At 39.0% G+C, this 17516-nt stretch overlaps 7 protein-coding genes across 7 annotated transcripts; 3 read left to right on the top strand and 4 right to left on the bottom strand.

Moving 5' to 3' along the window:
* Nucleotides 1–1085: 1085 nt before the first annotated feature.
* On the bottom strand, nt 1086–1829 carry L201_000258 (uncharacterized protein; the record flags this gene model as incomplete). Its single annotated transcript, XM_066216061.1, has 4 exons — nt 1086–1154; nt 1284–1307; nt 1410–1505; nt 1719–1829. 4 exons carry the CDS (start codon nt 1827–1829, stop codon nt 1086–1088), a joined length of 300 nt encoding a protein of 99 aa, XP_066072158.1.
* A 1249-nt stretch (nt 1830–3078) lies between these two features.
* Nucleotides 3079–3833, top strand: L201_000257 (uncharacterized protein; the record flags this gene model as incomplete). Its single annotated transcript, XM_066216060.1, has 2 exons — nt 3079–3388; nt 3490–3833. 2 exons carry the CDS (start codon nt 3079–3081, stop codon nt 3831–3833), a joined length of 654 nt encoding a protein of 217 aa, XP_066072157.1.
* Nucleotides 3834–4516: 683 nt separating this feature from the next.
* L201_000256 (uncharacterized protein) lies at nt 4517–9360 on the bottom strand (the record flags this gene model as incomplete). Its single annotated transcript, XM_066216059.1, has 13 exons — nt 4517–5906; nt 5958–6098; nt 6160–6267; nt 6322–6518; nt 6571–6643; nt 6699–6831; nt 6887–7073; nt 7127–7301; nt 7353–7387; nt 7445–7805; nt 7862–8696; nt 8761–9046; nt 9184–9360. The coding sequence occupies 13 exons, from the start codon at nt 9358–9360 to the stop codon at nt 4517–4519; spliced, it is 4098 nt and encodes a 1365-aa protein (XP_066072156.1).
* Nucleotides 9361–10864: 1504 nt separating this feature from the next.
* L201_000255 (uncharacterized protein) lies at nt 10865–12712 on the top strand (the record flags this gene model as incomplete). Its single annotated transcript, XM_066216058.1, has 7 exons — nt 10865–10888; nt 10947–10998; nt 11061–11488; nt 11570–11649; nt 11736–12046; nt 12128–12434; nt 12526–12712. 7 exons carry the CDS (start codon nt 10865–10867, stop codon nt 12710–12712), a joined length of 1389 nt encoding a protein of 462 aa, XP_066072155.1.
* Nucleotides 12713–13025: 313 nt separating this feature from the next.
* Nucleotides 13026–14134, bottom strand: L201_000254 (uncharacterized protein; the record flags this gene model as incomplete). Its single annotated transcript, XM_066216057.1, has 7 exons — nt 13026–13231; nt 13349–13507; nt 13563–13575; nt 13628–13713; nt 13794–13958; nt 14035–14042; nt 14118–14134. 7 exons carry the CDS (start codon nt 14132–14134, stop codon nt 13026–13028), a joined length of 654 nt encoding a protein of 217 aa, XP_066072154.1.
* A 33-nt stretch (nt 14135–14167) lies between these two features.
* L201_000253 (uncharacterized protein) lies at nt 14168–14992 on the bottom strand (the record flags this gene model as incomplete). Its single annotated transcript, XM_066216056.1, has 4 exons — nt 14168–14288; nt 14355–14532; nt 14615–14734; nt 14815–14992. 4 exons carry the CDS (start codon nt 14990–14992, stop codon nt 14168–14170), a joined length of 597 nt encoding a protein of 198 aa, XP_066072153.1.
* A 977-nt stretch (nt 14993–15969) lies between these two features.
* On the top strand, nt 15970–17213 carry L201_000252 (tartrate dehydrogenase; the record flags this gene model as incomplete). Its single annotated transcript, XM_066216055.1, has 2 exons — nt 15970–16091; nt 16223–17213. 2 exons carry the CDS (start codon nt 15970–15972, stop codon nt 17211–17213), a joined length of 1113 nt encoding a protein of 370 aa, XP_066072152.1.
* Between the last annotated feature and the right edge of the window lie 303 nt (nt 17214–17516).

Genomic DNA, 17516 nt, shown 5'->3' with positions numbered 1-17516 from the left:
TATGCAAGATGATGATTCGTCAACCTATGCATTATGCATTGACCGCTTATTCAACTTGTCACATTTACCCGAGATGCAGAATGCAGAATATCAATTTAACCTTTTGTACCTTTACAAGTAATTTCAATTCAATCAATTCAATTATCAAGTGACCTGTAACTTGCGTGTCTGTATGTGATCAGGTAACGCCAACTGAGCTTCTTTCCACTCTTTACCACCTTGTCCTGATTGTACGAGTACAGCATGTATCACACGAGAAAACAAAACACATCGTATGAATTGTAAAAGCACGTATATGATGCGCACGTCTCCATCCTCCGGGAGCAGTCTAGCGCACACAAAAAGTACCGAAATTAACGGAAAATTCAGTTAATTGGATAATCCCTGTATCTTTCTTTGTGATCTACATTGTATTATAATTCTCACTCTCTCGTTCAAAATCACTCAAGACCCACCCACTCCTTCGTCCGAGCTTCATCACGAGTCTTCCAAAAACTACAGCACCCGGGATTCCCAAGTGGTCCCCCACCTTGGTACTAACCGAGCGATAGGTAGCTTAAAGCTTCGCCGAGCGGACGAGAGGCGGCGTTTTCTACCTTCTATGGCCGTAGATGAAAACAACCAGATTTTAGAAAAACTTATAGCGAGTTGAGGTTATTCGCTTTCTCTCAGCGCAGTCAATTATCTGTCATGCAACAATCAGCTGATCCTGAAAGAGGTTCATATTCAAGTCGCATGCAGTGGATTTCAAGACTATTGTTAGCGTCATGATCAATGGTAATAAGATGAGAACAATGGCATTCATGCTTGACGATTCTTGTTTATACTTGATTTAATATATTTACTATTGACTTCATGCTTGTGTTTTTATTTAAATTGATTCCTTCTGACCGTTTACCCCAAATCCAATCCATGTTACAGTGATGCTACAATCCTTCAAACGAGCTTAATGATGTTTTTTGTGGGTTTCTGTTACATGTCGCCGGCATGAACATAGTGAATGGAAAAAGAGGATTAGGGGAAAAAGAAACGTTTGTGTCAGTATGATGAATGTTGTGCATTACCCCTCTTCGAAGCTGACTGTGTTACTCACGTTCAACGGTGGCATCTTGAAGATCTTTTCCTGGTTTTCCTGGTTTTGTAGCTTGATCGGCCTGTAGGACAATAAAGCAATAGTCAGAATCCAACGATCAATTAAGAAAGATATCTATTCATTGTAAGTTGTATGCGTTTGGCGAAGAGATGATGGAAAGTATTATGCCTTATAATAAAACTGGACTAACCTTTACAGCAGCTTCAGAATCGGACTACAGGTAGCACAAAAAGGAACACAAAATATTATACCGTCAATTGTCATCCGAGTTTACACTCCAGCTTATCACTATCATGCAGTAAGACTGATGACTTACAGCGAGGTGTTCGTTCCATCCTGGAGCATGTTCTTTATGAGGAGCAGAAGAGTCTTGGTTTCCTGATAAATTTCTTTGTTTCTCTTCTTCAATGATCTACAGTAAGAGATGGAAAGAGGTTAGCTATATACTAAGGATTTAACAAATCTCGCTAAAATAGCCGAGATAGTTGGTCTGCCTATAGCCAGTGAAAATTAACGTATAAAACAGCAAACCACTACCTCTTTCTGACTCCATCGTGTACATGATATTCCATAGTACTAGATTGCCTTCCACTCATCTATCTGGTACAATATCTTTCCTACTCACTTTTGGATCGTTACCATGTACACTAGAAGCGTAACCTTTACTCCACACTCTAGCAGAAGGAGCTGAAGCTGGTCTGATTAATCTTGAAGCTTGTAATCTAAGGACGGACATTGTATTTGATTGTATTGATGTTGGTGTTGGCTTGAATGTGTAAATTGATGGAAAGTATAGTTTGTTTGATTGATATATTGAAAACTAGACAGAAAGAGTTGAAGAGAGAGATGTTATATTTCCAAGTTTTGTTTCCTTGTAATAACTTATGCGCTATGAATCTAGACCAATACGATTCGTTCGAATCACCTGGTATATATCTATGATTATGACGTATTATTCAGTTCATCTTAACATGCTAGTAGTAATCCGAAAGAGCCGAAATAGGTAATTTATCACGTGATATAACGGATGCCCGAGATAATATAACTCATCGTCACAATAACAAAAACAAAAGATTCAGTTTGAGACCGACAATCTTGAAAATGGTCTTATCGAAATCTCAAGTGGGATTTTTGTTATCAGTATGGTGTATGTTCTTCTTATCAAACAACCCTATTTAATGTATCTCACTCGATTGCTGTAATTAATTGAATATAATTGTTTGTCGAGTCGGATATCTTCTACAATAACATACTGAAACAAAGCACCTCATTCAACGCACGGATCGAACAACATAGCATTCAGCTCAAAGGACCAAAGGACCCCTATATCAACGTTTTGATCCGATTCGGAAAGGTTACATCGCATTAATATAGATATCAGATAGACCGTTAGGATAGTAAAGTCATCGAGTAAGTCGATTTGTACCTCTTACATTCATAGATTGGGATGAGAAGATAAGAAGAAGAGGTCGTATCAGAATACAAGATATAAGTGGGGGATGTAGCACTCTGTGAAATACGGGGTGAAGCGCTATGATTTATCTTTGTGATTTGCTTGAGCATACCATTTGTTCCTCTCTGAATCATGGTGGATATATATATATCGATCAAAGCAGTATTAAGATACCTTTGACCCAACTTTTATCTTCTCTTCTCTTCTCATATAACTCATATAAAGTCCTTTCAATTTGCAACTTTTACGTTCTTTCCATCTCATCTTCTCACTCCACTTATCATCATATAATTTAGTTATATATTCATCCTTTAATTATCCTATTCCATCATACGCCGCACAATCTTGTCATTGCATCACATCAGATCTCAACCTAGAATCGTAAGCTGACAATCTGATCTCGTGTAATTTCAACAGCTATATAAAGCCATACTATCATCTTATCATTTCCGTAATTTTCAATATCACATACTTCCCTTAAATCACAGTAACACACTTTTTTGTACAACTTATATCATAACATATAATCAAGATGTCAGCACAACCAATTCCAACATCCAATAAACCTAGAGCCTTATCATTAGGTTTCGCCTCTTCGTCTTCCGCAAACTTCCTTGGTGGAACACATCATCATGATTCAAGTTCTAATAGTTCAGCTTTGATTACACCAAATGGTACACCACCACATACATCACATCATGAGCCTGATGGTCATTTTTTTGAAAATAAATTACAACAACTTTTATCAAATTTTGAAAGTGGTACACATAGTTTTGATAGATCAGATGAAAGGGAAACACCTGAAGAGAGAAGAAAGTCATTCGGTTATGGTGATGTAAATAGTAAGTTTCCTTTTTGAACTTTGTTGCCTATCGTACTTCATGCGATCATTCCCGGCAGCTCCTTTTCAACTGACCTGTCAATAATCTTCTTACCTTGATAGGTTCATCAAGAAGATCATCATTCTTATCATCTTTATCATTAAGTAGACCTTTCGGTGGTGGATTTACTTCAATATCATCAAGTCCACCTTCAACATCTACTTTACACAACAGACCTTCATTAGATAGTAACCAACATATCCAATCCTCACCTTTAATACCTCATCATGTGGACAATGAGCAAGGTCAGTTACCACCTAATAATAGAAGTAAAACAACTTCACAAATTAACCAAATTACGAAACAATCTGGATTTAATGCTATTGAACAGCAGCAACAACAAATCCAGAAGGAAAAGAGACATTTTGATCCTTCAAGAGAACCTAAATTATTAGGTTTACTCTAAAAGTCAATTTTGTGAATGCTTCATTATGGACAATCCGATTCGGACCCCGAAATATCCCATTATTCCTCTCTTAAAGTTTTCATTGTACTGTTTTTCAGTAATTGTTTTCGACATTGTGTATATCATAGATTATAGAGTTGTGTATATATTGTATCCAAACCTTTTTGTAGTAGTATGTTTAAGTCTTCATATATAGTCATATTCGTATATCAGCATGTAACCAATTGATACCTCTTTTAATTCATTCAAGCATTTTGCGATGCGATGCCGTAGTCTGAAAGAAAGCTACTTGTGCATGCGCCTACTGAGCGCTGTTGGATGTAATGCTCATTTCATGCATATTTCATCTCATCTATCATAAAAAAACGGACTATACAATATAACTTGATGAAAGGTGAATTATATTTGAATCTACAGAATTCGAAGTAAGGGGAGTAAATCTGATAATTCCGAAATCAGAAAAATGACAACATATATAGGGTACAAGTACAATGTAATAACGATTCGCGTAAAAAGAATGGATTGGTGAGTAGCTGAATATGTGAACAAAAGACACGCGAATACACGATATTTGCGAAAAAATCACATGGTTGAGACAAGCTCGATCACGATAGTTGAAAATGCAAATATCCCCCTAGCAAACCCTTTCCTTCCGCTGAACTACCAAAGGAACAACATCTTCTTTAATCCTGAATATCATAAAAATTCCTCAACATATCCCCAACTCTACCTTGTTCTTTTTGTCCCTCTTTATAACCGATATTATTATTTGTAGGTAAATTCCCATTTTTACAAATTTCAATCATAATGTCTTCTTGTGTTAAATTCTGGATTACATGTTGGTGTCCATCTTTACCTATTGTTTTGATTTTCGAGAATTTCGCTTCAATCTCAGGATCTAATGTATCAAATCTCATTCCACTATTATTATCATTACCATGATTATTATTAGTCAAATTACTTGACATACTATTGAAAGCTTGATTGGTCGATGAAGACATACCAAAATTATTACCACCCATTCCACTTGTATTGAATGAATTAGGGTTTAAATTATTCATGTACAATTGTTCATTCGTTGCCTCTTGCCAGAACGAAGCAGGAGGTATATTGTTCGTGTTGAGATTGAGATTGATGTTATTGCTGTTGAATGACGGTTTACGTTGTTGCTTCTTAGCATCACTTAACAATTCCTCTTCCGTGGTATTCATCCATACCGGATATTGACCATCTTTTAACTGATGTCTCGCTTGTATCTTGTCTTTCATTTCTTGCGAAACAGGTGTGACCCCGGGTGGTGCACTGATATCGAATTCTGGCTGTTGATGACCTAGACCACCGCGTGCATCCTGATTCTGATTTTGCTGATTATTCATTTGACTAGCTTTATCATCAACTGTCCAGATCCCTGTTTCCGCGAAGTATCCATCCAGTCTACCTTGAATGATGCGGTCTTCCATTGATTTGGTTGCGGGGGATATCAACGGATGTCTATTATTGATAGAACCACTGGTGTTTTCTCCACTGCTAGCAGAGTTCAACGATGTTTGCTTTTGGGGAGGTCGAGGCCGAGGAAAATCGCATAGACCGTATTCATTCAACTTTGCTTGTTTTTCAGCAGTCGAGGGATCATTTGTTGGGAAAGCAAGACCTGCAAATTGATATTCTTGTGTGTTCGGCGGTCCTTGCGTTCCACTAGTAGTCTTATTAGCCTGCCACCTTCCTGCTTCCGTATTCACGCCCGAATTATTCTTAGAGGGGACCCCATTCGGTGGTGAATCAGTTTCCATAGCCTCATTGCTTGTGTTTTGACGGAACGTCTGTTGTTGACTCTTCGGCCCATCATGAGGATGATTCGGCGAATCAGCATCGGATAATTGATGACTAACACTTGAGCTAGAGCTTGCATGTGGTCGAGAGGCATGACTTCCACTTCCCATACTCTCTGGTGTTGAACCAAATGGTGAGGCACCTGCCGATGCGGTCTGTATGTGTACTCGCCAGAAGCCTCGTTTGATATTGAGGGCATTGGCAACGCACAACCCAAAGTTGGACGTTGGAGTAAGTTCCGGTCTACAAATGATAGTTAGCGCAAATACTGTAAGAACAGTTAATCCAACCTACGCGCCGGACCTTGGGTGATCAGGATAATGCGCTTGTAGTTTCTCATACGTGGGATTGGTCGCTCTATCCAAAAAGTACTCGATGAGCTGTGAATGATGATGGCCGATCTTGAATTTCAAGCCAAATTGACTGAGAGCCATTCTGCATAGGTCAATTGTAAATTAGCTTAAAATCGCAGGTTCGCAAAAGTTGTGCAGCTTACCGGATCATCTCACAGTCGGTTCGATGTGACTGAGCTGCTGCCATGTCTCCAATGTTCAGAGCATGTCGAAGGAAGAGCAGAGATGTTCTTGCGGAAGTTACAAGACAACTAATGATTGTTACAATCAGCTTGTGCCATTTCCACCGACTACGAATCACTTACACCGAAGCCGAAGAATGCATAACCGAGGTGAAATTCGAACCGTTCATTCCCACAACACTAGCCAACTGCTGAACGATGGAAACGATCGCTTGAGTGGCACCTAGCATCCGTCGAACAGCTTGATCGCTGGGATCATTGAGGTCTGCAAAAGGCTCGTGTAGACATATTATCGCTGCATGGGGAATCATATGAGCGGCCTGAGTGCGAGATGTAAGCGTCATACCATTGAGCTTCGAGCGATTAACTTACGATAAGATCGATATCGAGCGCCTTTTTTTGCGATAATTTCCCCACATTTCTTAGGGAAGGCGGGAAACTCATTCTAAGAGTATAAATCAGTATATAGTCTGTGCAGAGTGATGTCAGGATCCACTCACTGGAAGCAAGCGATAGCATTCGCTATTTCCCTAAATTCCGATCTGTTCAAACCATCAAAATCGTCGTTATCCTTCATATGTCGATTCTTCCATCGCCTAGCAAATTTGTTGACTCTGTTTAACAAGACAGTAGCTAACCGATTTTGTCAGTAAGGAAATTGGCCAAAAGGGACATGATAATAACTCACCTTTGATTGTCATCACGAAAGAATCCGGCACCGGGTGTTTCACCCAAAAGTCCGGAGATTCAAGATCCTGAGGATTTGCCTGCATATGGTCATTTCCATCGTCAAAATCCTTAGCTGATACAGGTAAAGGTACGGTGAGTTCATCAAGGGACATGGATGTCCCCCAACCACTTGCAGCACTAGCAATCTACGAAAAGGTAGTTAGAAGGAGTCCAAATTATCGAGTCAAAGCAGACTAACGGTGTCATGGTAGAAGGCCATCCACACAGCAGCTCTTCTTTCTTCCCTTTCGAGCGCATCCGCTGGCGGTGGCAGCATCACAGACTTGAGCGATAATTCTGCGGACCGGACATTCAACCCTAATGGCAGAAGCATTCTAGCAACGAGACCACCATATGCCCAACATTCCAGCATTCTATAGAATCTCTGTTAGTGACAAATACGTGTAACGGTAGGCTACGCTTACCTTGTATCATCAATGAAAACTCGTTCCAGTATGATCTAACAACCAAAGCGTGTCAGCGTAGTCATCATACGAACAAATTGTATATAACGCACCATAGCTCGAACAACGTCGAATAATCTGTTACCAGTATTCAATCCTTCTGTAACAGCTTCCTTCGCGAAACTAGCTTGTCGCAATCCAAATGTCAAATTGGCTTTTGAGTTTTTTCCCTCTAATACATCTGTACCGTACATTCCCATGCCGGCAGTATCGAAGAAATCTCTACCTTTTCCTCTAACTGATTTCTCATATAATTCAGGTGCACACCATGCTGCAGCTGCCGCACAAATGGCATGGATCAAGGATGGATGTGGGAAATTGGTATGAGTAGGTGGTAAAGCCATTCGCGATAGGAATCTTGCACGGTGCAATACCCTCGGTAAATTCGGTACCAAGTCGAAAAACGCTTCAATTCTGCACAAGCGCTGGTTAGTAAAGTTTCGTTTTCATCAAGGCAACAAACGACTCACAGATCATTGACAACATTTGGCTCTGGAAGATTGATTGGCCAGCCTGGCCAGAAGAGATCCATTAATAGCTGCTGTTGCATGGCAGCATCCAATCCAGCTTGTAATCCGTCTAGATTAATTTCCGTTTCCATAATTGAATCTCCTCCAAAGTTCTGTTGGTTTTGAGCTTGATTCTGAGCAGCATTCATACTAGCTGTCAAAATAGTTTCGACTGTTTCTACGGCTCTCCATGGCCCATCCACTTTAGTACTGGGTTCAAGGTTACCAGTAACAGGATCTGGTGCAGGCGGCCAGCTAGACATAAGATTCGTAGCTGGCCCAGGTGAAAAGTTGAATACTCCACCTGGTGATAGTATATTCGTACTCTGAGAAGACGAATCTCCTCCTGTTCCTGGAGTCGCATTTTGCAAACTTGATCTTCTCGATTCTTCCGATTGCACACCAGGTGAAGGATCACCTCTAACAGCAGAAGAATCGGACTGGTTTTTACTGTGATCAAACATGAACATGGGTTTGAATCGTAATTCCGGTATACCATCGATGAAATCCAATTGCCCCCCACCCCAGAATGGTCCATCAGTCATTGAAGTACCTTCAGCGGCTGTATCATCGATGTTGGTGGGTTCTTTAGGTATTTGAGACGAAGCTGCGGAAGAAAGCATCTCCAGGAATGCAGTGGGTGAAGGTGCGGACATAGCATTTTGTGCAAAGTTGGAAGAGCTTGAGAAAGACCGGTTAGGCTGAGGTATGTTCTGAGCTGGTGGCACTGATTGCGTTGTTGATTGTCCTTGAGGTATGTTTTGGAGATTCTGAGTCAGTTGAGCTTGCAATTCCTCTACACCAGATTGTCAGCGTTTCTCCTCTAAAGCCCTGCGTTAGAACCTGAGTTCGTAACTTACCAATTTTTTTCGTTAATCTATCTCTTTCCTCCTCAAACTCCTCATCCTTCTTTTTACGTTTTCCTTCTCCGTTCGCCTTTCTCTTCTTTTTACCCCCCGCTGTTTCTTCTTCGTGTGTTTCTTGAGCTGGTGATTTGCTTGTTGACCCTTTCTCTCCCTTATCACCCTCATCATGATGATGACTTCCTCCATCATCGTAATCGCAACATAGCACGGGGTTACTCTTAGGTGATGTCCGCAGAAGATGACGATATGATCTAACACAAGTTGCACAATGTGGTCGAGCCTATGAGAATGGGATATTAGCCATATGACTTCTGATGAATCACCGATAAGCGGTAGTACGTACAGCATCGCATTTCTGATTACAAACGTGTCTTATCAGTAATATTCCTCTACGATCTGTTGCCTGATATAACTCACTAATTTCCTCTTTCTACATTGCAAACAAGCTTGATTTCTTCTAAGTACACCTGCGACATCTGCATTATTTGAAGAAGTCGAAGGTGCTGCAGTATCTATAGGTATAATCTTATCGGGAGGAGGAGGCATAGACAAATCCGTCAAATGCGCGGGCAACCGGGGATTATGGGACGGCATGTTGAATTCAATTCCTCGAGATATACTATATGATCATAAGTGAATGGCACATATGCTAGATTATTGAAGAATGAGGTGAATGATGCCGGGAGTTCGAATTGTTGTGTTTGTGGTGAAAACAAAGAGAATTGCGATGCTAGAGATCGATAATTGAAATGAAAATGGAAAAAAGCTCGGATTTGGAGGTGTTCCGGCTCTGAAACGTTGATATTGTCACTCCGCTATGATTCCGGTAATATCTTGTATCAATCGCTCAGGGGTGTTGTTGGCGAAAAGGTGGAGATGGGGTATGGAGTATACGAGCAGCTGTTATGAATGGTAGAAATGGAAGAAGGCGATATGAGAAAAAAAAGGTAATAAGAGAAGCTATGAATCGGCTTAACAATGATGAGAAACGCTGTGTTGTCGTTGTATGAAAACCGGCACGATTGAGTTGACTAGACTACCAAATTGAAAGCCAAAGGTACAAGTATCGTAGCAAAAGTGGAGGCACTGCCTTGCCCGTAAATGCAAGTATAGCTAGTAAAGATCAAATTGTGTTCTAGCTAGAGTAAGAAGAGGATCTGAAGGAGTACATAAACCCTGTACCATATGCAACCCAAAATATGTAAATGTGAAGAGGACTGATAAGGGAAATTTGTATATCTCAGCCTTTAGCTTTTACTATTTACAGTCATTTTTAAGGTACCCTTTACATCATCTTTACCTCGGCCATTCCCAAATTCAAGGAAAACACGTGGATGGCCGAGGACTGATCGGAATTTTTAGCTTAAAAATTACCCATAATTGTCTTTTAGAGTTTTTCACACCTCATCGATCTAATAGAGGCTATTTATAGGCAAAGTACAAAATGCTTCTTGACCATTTTATACAAAAAAAACACATTTGAACGAAAATAATGCGTTCTTCATTCTCAAAGAGAATCACTTTCATCACTATGATAGCCTTCCCTCGATCACTCATGTTGTGCTGTTTTGTTCTATGTATTTGTAGTAAGGCTTTCTGACATGACAGAACGCGGACTTCTACTCAAACGCAGTTGAGCTAGAAGGGATGATATCAGTTGTAATCATCAATTTACAGCCCTAGGTACGATTTTGCTTTGGCAGCCGCATCCTCAGTCTTCACATCAAAACTGCATTCTAAGATTATATCAACTTTCACTTTGTAGGTAAAAGTCATAAATTGGCCCTCCTACACGAAGAATTCCAAATGCCACAAGCAAAAAAAGTAGTCCCGACTGAAAGTTATTCGGAGTTCGCCGCCAGCGCCTATATCGGCCGCATCGGAAAGTTGACAAGTTGAAGATCGATAGCACCATGCGTGAACATGAGAGATTTCTTGGCTTTTTTTGATTATTATTTTAGCACTTGTCGGTACTTTCGTAGCTGAACAACATTCCCCGTAACAGAACCTATCAATACGGCTGGAATAGTTCTGAAATACACAATACATACTCAAAAGGGTGCAAGGGGTCAAGAAAAGGTGTCACAGTTACAATAGAATGGCGTTGACAGATTACTTCTCGGTATGTATAGTCCATCTAAGTTCGAATTCGACTCACATTAAACAAATGATAATTATAGCCCGTGGCGTTCTTCATATTGCTTCGAGAATCTCTAGAAGCAGGTATAATCAGTAAGCTGCTCCTATGTGTGAGCTACAAACTCCTATGATTTACTGATAATTATATTGTTCAGTCGCTGTTCTACTTGGATTTATATCTCAGATAGTACCTTCAATAGTACAGCCGATAACGAGATCGTTGCCTGCATCACGAAGACAATCGTACAGCAATCCAACTTATGATGGTGGAGTAAGACAATCAGAAGATTCAGCAAGATCATCACAGGAATTATTATCATCACAGTATAAAAATGGTACATATGGTACTACTCCACCAGGATCATCTACACCTAATTTAGCTATAGAAAATCAATCTTTGTTAACACCACCTATCGAAGGTGGAATAAGGTCGAATAGAATTGATCAAGATGATTTAGATGAAGTTGAAGAAATTTCAGAAGAAAAAGATAAAATAGTTAAAAAGATGAGATTTCAAATTTGGAGTGGAGCAATTTTAGGTGGTACAGTAGCTATGGCAATAGGTGCTATCTTCCTATATGTTGTAAGTACATATCTTTGTCCATTAAATTTTTAGATACTCTTGGTACTCTAGTGAATAGATAGTGTTACTGACAAAACGTAGTTCTACACATATACTCATGATTTATGGCAAGATGCAGAGAACTTATGGGAAGGAGGTTTTTGTGCTTTAGCTTCCATCTTGTGAGTAACTGTCTGTGATAACTCTAATGACACATCGTGATTTCACAATCGAAATTCCAGTCTGACTCAATCTTTCGCTCTCACAGAATCCTAGTGATGTCATTAGCATTCTTGCGATTACCTCATGCTCAAGTTAAATGGCGTCTAAAATTATTATCAGCCTATCATTCACATTCCGAATCAGATTCTGAACATGCTAAAAACCATCCACATCCACATGGAAATAGACATCGACGTGCAAACAAAGCTACTGCTATTTTATTTGGATTACCATTCATAACTGTCTTAAGGGAAGGTCTGGAGGGTGTAGTGTTTTTGGGTGGAATTGGTTTAAGTGAAAAAGGAAGTGCTGTTGCCGGTGGAGGTTTAGGAGGTTTATTAGTTGGTGGAACGATAGGTAAGTCAAATTTTGATCGATATATACGATATAATTTCTAAGGTGAAACACTGATGTGCAACATTTATATGTTTTATCCAGCATATTTACTATTTTCCTCAACAACACCATTATCATTAACGAAATTTGTTCAGTTTTCATCTCTTTTATTATTCATGATTGGAGCAGGATTAGCATCAAGAGCAGCATATGCATTTGAAAGACAATATTTCATTTCTTATGTTGGTACAGCAGCTGCTGAAGCTGGAAATGGACCTGGATCATATAGAGTTAAAGGTAATATATGGCATTTAACTTGGTGGGATCCTGAACCTGGTTCAGGCGATAATCTTGCTCAATTAGCTCAAGCTGTTGTAGGTTGGAACAATACTGGTACCTTTTGGACTGTGTGAGTATCTTATCTGTATTCTCAAGAACTGACAAAAGAAGTGAATTATCCGCTATTCGGCTCCATACTGATTTCTGTGTATATACCATAGCTCAACATACATTTTCTATTGGCTCCTGATAATATTCACTTTAGTCTATGCTAAATATAAAGAAGGTCGTACAGCTTTATGTGGTCAATTATCGAAAAGAGCTTGGGAAAGGGAATTATCTAGACGAGATAGAGGCGATGGCGATGATGAAGTCTTGTTGGATGATCGAAGTGATATTGGAGAATGAATCATAGACAGGACGGAATTGTGACGATGTACCGGATGGTATGAACATGCACATTATCTGGATTATATAGGTTCAGGCGAAATAGCCAAAGCATATCGACTTACATAATTGATGGACCAGTACAGAAGACTGTATATACATGAGAATCGACCCGAAATGACAGTGATCCACATCTTTGATAGTTTCCTCCATCATCAGTAGTTTTGTTTTTCACGTCTGTCCTCTTCAAACCTCTAATCCTATCGATAACATCTCTTCCACTTTACAGATGTGTGAGCATCCCCGGAAAGGCATTTAAATTTGCGCGATTAACTTAAAGAATATATCTAAACAATGGAGATCTATCACCCATATCAACAAGTTGTTCGTTCGTATATTTCTCTCTAATTTCATCTTCATCTAATTTTCCACGTTGTTTATTGATTCTAATGAAGTTTAATTCTAATAAAGTGGCAGCTACTAAATCTGCGCCTGCAAAAGCAATTGAACTTCCATAACCTGTTGGATATTTTGGTGCTTCTTTATCAACATAAATAAATCCACCAATTAATCCACCAATATTACATACATGTTATACGCACAAAATCAGTAAACATCAAGTGATAGAGGGAAACAAAAGTTTTTATGATAACTCACCCCAAGCAGTTAAATAAGCTAAAGAAACAGCACGTTTAGCTGGACCAGCAGTATTATTTGATAACCAAGTTGTACCACCTGGTGAAATTGGATAAAATCCAATACAAGCTAAACAAATTGCGAAATAACATGGACCAATATGTTTTTTAATACTTCCTGCTAAAGGGAAGATTATGACGAATGCAATTATAACTAAAAATTGTGGTACAGCAACAAATGGATATCTTCTTTAAATTAATCAGAATATCTTCCAGATAAAAATGCTGAAATTGCTCCTACTACATATGCAGGTATAGTTGATAATTGTGCATTTGATGATGTAAATCCCATGCCTTTGATGATTGTTGGCATAGTGAATTTTAGAGCTAAACAAGTGTTGTAAGACCGCAGATTAGCTTTTACCTTAACGAAACACGTTAATACTGTGGAGTAGCAATTCACTCACCATAATTGGGTACAGTATTTGACCAATGAACGAAAATTTGTAAATAAACTTGCCAATTTGTTGCGACTGCCCAGAAAGATCTCCAGTCGACACTACTTGTTCTTGCTTTTCCACTTGTTCCACCATCTTGTTCAGCCATAACAAGAGTAAGGAATCTTTGTTCATCTGGTGTCAACCATTTTGAAGTAGATGGAGAATCAACCAAGATGAATGGACACAGAGCACCGAGTATAACAGTTACAAGACCCTCTATAATCGTACACCAGATGCAGCGAACAAATTAGTATAGAGATCTGGACGATCAATAACTCGAAGTGGATTTACCTAAGATGAAAATCCATCGCCAACCGTTATATCCACCGACACCCGCCATTTTAGCAATTCAAAGCGAGTAAACCTGATACTGCACCTGCAAGGGCACTAGCTGTATAGAAAAGGGAAATTCTAGCAGCCAAGATTGATCTGGGGTACCATCTTGAACAGATTAAGAGAGCGCTGATATATTGAATGATCAGCTTAGACACTCCATTATCGATTAATTGTCGTTTGTATTATACTTACCCAGGGAAGAAACCTGCTTCTGGAATACCCATAAGAATTCTGACAACAAGTAGCCCAGAATAAGATTGTACAACACCATGACAAGTCATGATCATACCCCATGATAAGGTTAGGACAGTGATCCACATTGAAGGTTTATTTGGGAAATAATTTTGTAATATCATATTCGATGGTACCTCTTTGTAAATAATAAGAGCAAGTCAACGCTTTTCTTTTCTATTTCACTCTAGTCCTGGATATGGCGGCGAAGCTCGACTTACGGAATAAACAATAAGGAACAAAGAAGATCGATGATACAAGGTTGTATTGTACACCAGTCAACTTGAGATCTGTAACAAGACCTTCAATCTTGGCATTACCGAGATTTGCACGATCGATATCTAAGAAATATCCAAAGAGCTGTATGTTAAGTTTTTGTTCTTTGAAGTAGGTCTCAGAGAAGACGACCATGACAACTTACATGAGAACAAGTATAATAGAGAGAGCATAGGAATTAATCTATAATCGACTTTACGAAAAGCTTTATTTCTTGCGTCTTGTGGAAAAGAGTCCATAAATTGTTGTTCTTCTGTAGTTAAGACGCTTTGAGGAGAAGCTTCTACAAATTCAAGTTGCTCAAGATCTTTCTTCTGAATCATCATGAATAACGTTGTGAGATACTTCATGTCCAGCTGAAGCTGGTTGAATCTGGTGTGTAGGCATTGTTATAACTTGTCACCTTTAATGAATTACGTTTGGATAAGTTTATAAAGTACAGTAACGAATGTTGGTTGTGATTGAGATCGCAGGGTGTTTGAGCTGCCTGGGGTTTCCAATACTCTTTTAAACATCATTTCATGTGTTTATATATCTTTTCTTAGAATCTTCTTCCACCCCTCCTTCTCCGTATTGTAGTTTATGGAGGCCCCACCGTAGACTCCGCTGCACTAGATATTCTATTCTCGAAGCAAAAAAAAAAGAATGATGAGATCTAATCAGTATATCCGTATTTACCAAACAACAAGCTCGCTTCGAGATCAGTAAATAGCACCCTGTCAAATACCGATGAATGGTAAGACTACTTGTATCCTTGACAAGCATGGTTGTCAGATAAGTTAAGGTAGTTTCGCCAAGATAAAACATTCCTTCCCTTCCTCTACAATCTTACATCATTTTCAGTCAGCGCTATCTTTTTTTTCACGGGATTCAGGGGTCCCTAGTAAAGTTAATTAAGCATGCACGGGGTAGGATATAGCCCTCGAAGTTACCGTATATCCATCTATCCGAGTGAGTTCCGGATGAAGATGATCATGGGGTCCTGCAGATGGGATTGCCAAAAGCAGATCGAGAACGTTGAAATCCTGCAAACACAACGTAAAAACCGCGAGAAATCGCGGTGAAATCAACCTTCTTTACTAGTGTGAATTAGGGTGCTGAGGATACATCCGTATATCCGCTACATACGTTACTAGGTATCTTGAAACGAATGGACATCTGCCCATTTGATTGATATAACAATATATAAGAGATAGCAAGATAATACATGAAGGGTATTTCAGTAGCACTTCACCTTCTACGTAACAACCTGTGAACCTTTGTGTGTGTGCACTATCAATCTCAGTAACATATCTCCATCATGTCAGTTAGAACCACCGCCGAAAAACCTAGATCATTGCGAGTAGCCGTTATCCCTGGAGATGGTATCGGTCAAGAGGTCATGCCTGAAGGTTTGGCTTGTTTGAGGGCAGCTGCTGAAAGGTGAGTCTCCAGTGATTTCAAGGATCATCTCCATGGATGTTTTTATGTTTCACGTGTGTGGGTGGGTGTGTGTTCACAAGCGAAATCACGGTGAGCTGACAAAATGACCTCTTTTTTTCGGATATTTATAGATACAATATTGATCTTGAACTTGATGAACAATTTAAAGATTGGGCAACATGTGAAAGATATTTAGAAACTGGATCAATGTTACCTGAAGGATGGAAAGAAAAATTATCAACATATGATGCTATATATTTTGGTGCGGTTGGAATGCCTGAAAAAGTACCTGATCATATTAGTTTATGGGGATCATTAATTCAATTTAGACGTGAATTTGATCAATATATTTCATTAAGACCATGTAAATTAATGCCTGGTATACCATGTCCATTATCAAATAAAAAAATTGGTGATATAGATTTTTGGGTTGTAAGAGAAAATACTGAAGGTGAATATTCTTCAATTGGTGGTAAAATGTTTCCAAATACATCAAGAGAATTTGTTGTTCAAGATACAATTATGACAAGAACAGGTGTTGATAGAGTTTTAAAATATGCTTTTGAATTATCAAATTCAAGACCTAAAAAACATTTAACTTCAGCAACTAAATCAAATGGAATTTCAATTTCAATGCCATATTGGGATGAAAGAGTTTTAGAAATGTCAAAATCTTATCAAGATGTAAAAGTAGATAAATATCATATTGATATTTTAACTGCATGGTTTGTTTTAAGACCTGAATTATTCGATGTTGTAGTAGGATCAAATTTATTCGGTGATATTTTATCTGATTTAGGTCCTGCATGTACAGGTTCAATTGGTATTGCACCATCAGGTAATATAAATCCCGAAGGTGATTGGCCAAGTTTGTTCGAACCTGTACATGGTTCAGCTCCAGATATAGCAGGTAAAGGTATAGCAAATCCTGTAGGGATGATTTGGGCAGGTCAAATGATGTTAGAGCATTTCGGTTTTAAAGATGCTGCTGATACAATGATGAGATCGATTGAGATCGCTTTAGAATCAGGTGGTGAAAATATTAGAACTCCAGATATTGGCGGTAAAGGTACTTGTCAATCTTTAGGTAGTCATATAGCTAGTCTTATTTCTAAAATATAAATATAGATATTTCCTTTGCTACATACTCTTGTATTCGTTCTCGATTCGCGCATAAAGTTGAATTTGTATTTCCATGAATTCGGTTCAATCTGGTTTCGCATACTCTGCAGTATCTGAAGGGGTTCTTTTATCCTTACTAAGATCGACTCTGCACTTACTTCGTCCCGTTAGTGAGCTCCGGAATCTGACTACCCTTTTCAAGAGGTTGCGATAATTTACCAAATCCCATTTACTAAGAATGTTGCTCGACATGAGGCTCAGTCAAGAAATATGAATCCAAAGATTTAACTGTACATCAACTGA

This window comes from Kwoniella dendrophila, chromosome 1 (assembly GCF_036810415.1).
Source record: "Kwoniella dendrophila CBS 6074 chromosome 1, complete sequence".
NCBI lineage: Eukaryota > Fungi > Basidiomycota > Tremellomycetes > Tremellales > Cryptococcaceae > Kwoniella > Kwoniella dendrophila.
This window is presented reverse-complemented; position numbering and strand designations above follow the sequence as displayed.